We start from the raw sequence: 7,406 nt of genomic DNA on the forward strand, positions 1-7,406 counted from the left end.
ATGGACTCTCTTTGCATAGGTGATTTGATAAATAACCTACAAAAATGCAAAAGCAGAACTAGGGAAGAGTCTCTATTCAAGAGCAGTTTTTAGCAATAGGCAGTTTACCTGTTCTATTATCACCTTGAACAAATACATAGACGTAATATGAGGAGAATGCAAATAAATACTTAGTCAGAAAACAGGTTTAAGTAGTTTATTCCTGTAAATAATACTTAGGACTTAAACATAGATGTGCTTAAAGCTCCCAGCTGGGATTAGGCCAGTATTGTGCAAACTGGTTTAAGAGACAGGAGAGAGATTTCTGGCTGGCCAAAGTGTTTATGTTCTTATTTCAGATGAGCAAATTAAAAAATGGGTGCAATAAAGAGAGTGAAAAAATGGAAAATAGTGTGTAAAGTTATGGGAAAACATGGTTCCTGAGCCCAGCTATTTGAGCAGCTATCTTTATTAAATGCTTTCTATTTTTAACAAATGTATAAGAAATCAAATGTCAGTAATCTATATTTGCTACCCACCTAGCTAGTGTAAAGTTTTACTTTCAGAGAGTGTGATGGTATAACTTTGAGGTTTAGCATGTGTCAGAGTTGCTAGGTGCTCCAATGAAGTGAAGTAGAATGTGTAAAATGCGTACAAAATGGAGTAATTCTGTACCCACAGATGAACAGGTTGTGCTTGTTTTGGACTTGTAAAAATGCGACCGGTCAACCAAACAGGTGATTTATAAAGAGAAAACGTTACCAGGTATATTCTGCCATGTGAAAGCAATTGGACTAGCCAGCGGGAAGAATATAACGCAGCACGACAGGCTTTAATTTACCTCTGCAACGTATCAGGTACCCTCAGCATTTCCAGATCAGAAATGTTTTGTGATAAGGCTTTTCCCTTTCGGCACCACTTTTCAGCTAGGTCCTCCCTTTAACCCCGATATTCTCCTTTACTTTCTCATGGTCTAAATGCACCCCTAGAGCTCAGCAATTGTAAATTACACTACCTGTGGCTTTCTGACCAGCTTCACCTAAAAGTTTTTGTCTATGCAGTAGATCTTCCAGAATTAGCTTCTTTCAATCCAGATGTAATCATTTAGTTCTTCAAACCAATTTTGTATGACGGATAATCTTCAAAATAACGTTTGCCACCAAGAAGGCCAAAATGTACCATCTATGTTAAATATTGTGGAGTCTTAGATATATTGGTATTTTCTAATAAATGTTTAATTGATAATCGTCAATGGTTTGTCTGTTTTATTCTCCTTGTGTTTGTAATGCTGCTTCTCCTTCACAGGACTTATTACCCAAAGTATTTGCTAAAGGACCAATTTTGGCCCTACTGAAATTAATGTATAGACCTGTTATCTTTGTTGAGAGCGACAATCGGCACAATTTTAAGCACTTTTCTTCTGTACTTAAAGCCCAGCTAACCACCGGAGTTGTTAATAATAGTTTTTGAAGTGTTTATTATTTTTGCTACTGGATCACGTGTACCTGTTCACCTACACTTACACATAAAAAAAGGATTAATTCAGTTTCAAAGTACACAGGGATGGGGTTGCTAAAAGTTGGTGGTATTGCATACTCTCACACTAGAGTCCAACTGGCTGCTTAGTTGAAATATCATCCTTTTATGTATTTGATTCTGCATTGTTTCTTTGGCTGATATAGGAACTAAATTAAATACAACTGTTTATGTGACTATTCAGGTCATGGTTTTGCTTTCAAATTTGTAGGATGAAAAACGCATCAATAGGTAACTTTTATAATACCAATTTTTTTTATGAAAAGAGTGTACAGGAGACTGAACAATTGCAAGTGAAGTGTATTAATTGTGCATTAGTTCAGATTTTAATATAACATGAATTATTGAATAGTATTTCTACATTGAATTAGTGGAGCAAACTGCTGTTTCTATTTAAATGAATGTTACTGGTTTTTGTTTAAGACCACTGAACACATGGAGAATCATACCAGAGGTGTTATGAAGCAGATTGTTCCACTGATTTTGACATACGGAGGTACTGTCAGGGAAGTGTGTCTTCCTTAGCTCCAATAAAGGGAACAGTCTTCCTGGTTTCAGACCTTCACATTTTAAGTTTTAGTTCACTAGGTTGTCCAGACTTAGTTGTATTAGTGACCTGTCAGGAAGGACTCCCTCGAAGAAGAGGCATCCTTTGTACTCATTTTCTCTTTGAACACTTCGCTTCCATTGAAGAGGGGGCAATGTTAACCTGTTCCTAAGAGCTTCTTTACAGTTTGTGATCTCTAAATCCTCCTTGAAAAACAAAATAAAGCAAATTTAAAGAAATTACTGCCAAACATCTCCAATGATCTGGAATTTTATTCCATCCATATACATGCATAGTAACAACATTTGTTGAGAAATTATTTCTATCAGAAGTAGAACATTATCTTTGTGATCACCAGTTGCAGTATTGCTACTCTTATATTTAAATATATCTTATATATGAATTAGATTCATAATTGCAGCATTGAGTTTAGGGTTTTGTTTTAGACTGTGCCTTTCAAAAGATAAAACTGATTGATATGACCTCATTACTTACAATACTGCTTCCAGTAATTTTGTTCATTCTTTATAAAGTATTGCATTTAACAGCAAAGGTTTAAAAATTGAGACAGAGATGCATCAGCGAAAGAAAATACAAGTACTATACAAGAAAAAAATTGCCATCTTCATTTAACGTACGTTTCAGATTAAGAAAGTGGACAGAAACATACTGCTACATACAAATGCAAAGCCTAATGACTAAGGTACTGTATCTGCTAAAATATAAAGTGCAAACTGAGCCCAATTGTTCAAAAAATTGAAATTTTAAGGCGAACTTTACAGCATAGTTGAAACTTCTTTGCAAATTATATTTTAGCATATACATATATCTGCAACAGCATATAAGAAAAAAAATCAGGATACACAAGTGCTTTTGAAGCTATTTCTAAAATGCTTTTCTGTATTGTTTGTGACTATTTTCTTTAAAATCTACTATACAGTGCAAACCATATGTGCTACACAATAACTATACAATAACATTACAAATGACTTTAATATAAAGTTTTTAAATAAAAAATAACATAACTACAGCTATGAATACTGCTGGTAAAATAAATTAATATTTTTGAAAATGGCACCAATAATACACTTTACTAATGGACTGTAATGAAATTACACCTTTAAGTCTTCAACTCAGCAATAGTGAAATCTCCTGATTGTCCAGATGTAATTCAAACAGCTTTCTTCAGACTGTATGGAACAATATGCTAAACACAGGTACCAAAGTTGACCAACCAATTGTTTCATTTGACATGTTCTGCTGCATGTGACGAGCAATAAAACTTCTTATGAGTTATAAAGTTTGAAAGATTGTTGAACTGGATGTCACACAGTCGGCAATACTTTCCACTGGTTGGGGCCTGGGTAGAACCATTCACGCCTTTAGCTATACTAGACAACTGTTCCTCTGCTGTTGGAATTGCTGGAGAGACATTTTCATTTGCAGTTAAGGGATTTTCAGAGATCCAAGAAGGAGACTTGTGCCCGTCTTCGTGTGGAGGATTCTGGGAAATGTTCTCTTGTTGTGGGTTTGCGGCAGGTCTTTCCTCCTGTTTTAGTCCCCCATTAACTATTACCATGCCTCGGTTTTTCGGCAATAGCGGAAGAGACTCTTTCTTCTGCACAGCACACCCATTCGAAGGCGCCTGGCCTTTAGGAGATTCACTCTCTGTATTTGTGCTTTGATCTAAATCAGTATTATGAATGACGAGAGAACCAGAAATGTAATCACTTGGCTTTATTCCATAATATGGAGAAAGCTGATCTGCTCCTTTAGCTTTCTTTATTGCTCCAGGGTAAAGGCATTGTGGAAGAAACAAATGTTTGTTTTCTTCTTTTGTAGCAATAAGCTGGGCCGCTTCACTAAAGACTTTTAGTCCTTGAAGTGTTGCTAAGTGTGTGGAAAACAAGTTTCCATTAGGGGAGGGCTGTTTCGAGTTTCCGTTTTTCTCACATTTGATTATGCTTCTTTCGTAACTGACATCTGGGCTGTTTCTTTCACTTTCTGGGTTTTGAAACACCTTACCGTCGAGCTGTCCCAGGTCGTTACGCTGATGGGCAGTGACAGGGCAAAAATTCTGCTTGTGAGCCAGGTAGTTCTCTACCTTGTTAAAACTGATCTTGCACACTGTGCACTCGTGGTAGTCCAGCAGCCTTTTGGGAGAAGTGGATGTCCTCTCTGACGGGGGTAAGCATTTTTTACTGAGATCTATTGGCACATCCATCTCCAAGCAAGACACAGTGGAGTGGGGAGTATCACACTTTGACACTGGAACACACTTGTTAATAGACAGTGATGTTTCCAGATGCTTCGAGACTATTCCTGGAAAGATATCACATCGTGGATGGTAACATTCTCCAAGGCCTTCTGTTGACTCTTGAGTAGATGTACAAGGATTGCCCAGATTAGCCACTTCTAGAAATCGCTGTTGAACTAGTGGTGGCCTTTGCTCTTGCTCTGGTAGGCACATCTCATACATCTTCCTTCGCTTCCGGGTACGCATTGTTCTCTGCATGGCAGGCACTTTGTTGGAAGCGGACCTCTTCAGTGGGGGATCGTGGCGAGTGGCACAGTAATACTGCTTGTGGACCATGTACGTTTCATGTCTGCTGAAAGTAATATTACAAGCTTCACATGTGGTCTTGTTAGGATCACTCTCCCCTTCTACTAAAGGAGCATTGGAATTCTTCACATCAGAAGGTTTTCCATTTAGCTTCTCATCGCCGTTGCTTGCAGTTGACAACTTCTTAGACTGTGCTGTAAAGTCTTTTTCATGACTTTTATTGTTTGGCCCAATCAAATCTAAAACATTGGAAGAGTTTATGCAAGATGTCTGCAGGAGTTGATTCTCTGGATCTGATGTGTGAGGAGCTGCATTCAGGATGTTTATAGAGCTTTGACTGTTACTGGGACTTACAGCTTCTGGCATTTTTTCTGGAACACTGGAAAAATCTGGTGACTTTGTCATCTGCTGCCATCGGCTGCTGCAGTAATGCTTTTTGTGTACCAAGTAGTTGTCTAAATTATTGAATGTTATGTTACACTCAAAACATGTAGCCCCTTTGGGCATCAAAGGACTGTAAATTACAGGAGGGTAATTGCTACTTCCATGTCTCAGTCTTCGATGGACCAGTTCAGACATCTTGGCTAATATCTCTGAAGCCTGAGGAACCACAGTGATGTCCTGGGGAAAAGCAAACTGGGAAAGAAAAGGTCCCATTGGGAAAGAAGGACCAATATTAGGCTGAACTGGCGATGAAGCAAGTCTTGGACTGGATGGTTCGGATTTTATTTTAGTATATGAAAAACTCTGCTTATTTGTTGCAGGCTGTGTTTCTGGCCTCTGATTTGGAAGGAAAAGTGGAGTCTTTTTTTCACATTTATCAAGCTCTGTATCAGAACTTGCATCTTTAGTCTGCATGGTCTTTTGGCTCTGGGAAACATCATTTCTGCTCAACAGGTCCGTTGCTGGCTGTAAACCTTCTTCGTTTCTACTTGGAGAGTGTTCAATGTCACTTTCTCTCTGAATCTTGCTGCCAGAGACATGTAACTCTTGGTGTTGCAGCAGCTCCCTCTGAGTTTGAAAGCCAAAATGGCAGTGATTGCATCTAAAGGCAGCTTGAGTAAGATGTGAGAACAGGTGCTGATGAAAGTTAATCACCGAGTCTGCAGTGTAAGTACAAACTGTGCATTTCAGACTAGCACCAGGCGGGAGAAATTCTTCCATTTTCACTCCTATAGAAAAGACAAGTAAAATACAAAATAAAGTGACCATTTTGCCCTTCATGTGTACTGGAAAATCAGTTGCACAGAAGGCACAAACACAGTGAGAATAACCAATTTTCTTTTGATGGGATGGTATTAGTCACTCTGAAAATACTTGAATTGGTTCAGAATTTCATCCCTCGAACTGCTAGAGGATATTCCCAGACTTCTGCTCTGCTTTGGAGAGCCTTAGTATCTGCATGCATTCAGCAGAGATGAAGGAAAAGAAAGAACAAGGGAAAGGATAAAAATAGACTGGACTAAATGAAAAGGTCTTAGAAATTACAGTTTTAACTAAGGGAGACGTAATGTTCCCCATACACAATCACTGGATATTTTGAATGCACAGAAAGCACATCAAGGTCAAGAGGCTCAAGGTTATGATGTGGCTTGAGGTACAGCCCTCAAACTCAGAGTGCCTGAAAGCCACAGACAGAAGAGAAGTAGCACTTTAAGCATTATTGATGCCCAGCTCCTTGCTTGCATGAGTTGGCTGTAATGTGGGAACAGGATACAGACCTATCCTGATCAGAAAGGACGGATGAGTTGTGTTCATTGTGAAGGGAGGGGGGAGGAGTAAGACACGGCTTCACCAACGTTTTACCTTCCACATATAATGGCCGTAGGCAGCTACTGCTATAATAGAACATCTTTTCCTCAAGAACTCATTACAGCTTTCCCTATCAAGAACAGTACATTCAAAGCCATCTTACAATCACTGCTGAAACAACCAAATTGTTTCATGGTATTTAGAAATTGAAAATGCTTAAAAAGAGACAAGACCAAATTTGCCTCCTGCAACAACACAGATTCTGATTATTTGTTAGACAATAAAAACTGAAACTGGTAGGGATGGTATTTGGAATCTAAAATGGATATCCGTTCTATCTAGACACACACACATATACCACGCCTTGGTCAGGTAAACTAGGTTCGTGGTATTCGGACAATATAAAGCTGTAAAAATGTTGTGGCTCCATCTGTGGGAAGTCATTCTGTCGGACCTGGAGGTCCTCACTTCTCCCCTAGCATCGGTGACTCCCACAGTTGTGAGCGACACTTAGAATTTGAACTCCTGTGGGCCTCTGAGGCCAGAAGGGAGACGAGGAGATACACAGCACTTTGATCAGCGCTTGTTCCCCGTCAGGCCCTTTTTCACCAGGAGGGCATACCAAGCTCTAGCCCCTCCACTGTCATGAGATGGTGTTTCATACGCCTCCACATCATGCGATACAGTCATGGTGGAATGTCTCTACAGACTTTGCATTTCAGTCGGGGCTCCATGCTCCAGTGGTGTGGGTCTGCTACAGCCCCCAGCAGGAACAATAACAGAAGCTGAAGCAAACACAGCACTAGCTTACAGGGCATTTGGAAGAGGAGTGTTTCACTCCTACTGCAGAAGCTGTTATAACTTGTGATAATCTGCAAAGAAAAATAAAGATTGACAGGATCTGAAAGAGAGCAAGAATGATTTAACTGGCTCCTTTTTGACTAAAAACGGAAGGGAAGGCCCAACTTTTAGCCTCTGATCTAAGAAATACCTAAAGATTCTTACTGGAAATTCAGCACGATCTCACAC

The 7,406-nt window shown here is 39.3% G+C and overlaps 1 protein-coding gene across 1 annotated transcript in view; it reads right to left on the reverse strand.

The window, feature by feature from the left end:
• Positions 1 to 2,316: 2,316 nt before the first annotated feature.
• ZFPM2 (zinc finger protein, FOG family member 2) overlaps positions 2,317 to 7,406 on the reverse strand; it is a gene marked incomplete at its 5' end in the record, with an annotated part of 11,543 nt that continues 6,453 nt past the window's right edge. Inside the window, one exon of the mRNA XM_009576558.1 lies at positions 2,317 to 5,797. Within this exon, the coding sequence (XP_009574853.1) occupies positions 3,306 to 5,797 (2,492 nt within the window). The remainder of the gene's footprint in view (positions 5,798 to 7,406) is intronic.

The sequence above is a fragment of the Fulmarus glacialis genome, unplaced genomic scaffold (assembly GCF_000690835.1).
Source record: "Fulmarus glacialis isolate BGI_N327 unplaced genomic scaffold, ASM69083v1 scaffold8754, whole genome shotgun sequence".
NCBI lineage: Eukaryota > Metazoa > Chordata > Aves > Procellariiformes > Procellariidae > Fulmarus > Fulmarus glacialis.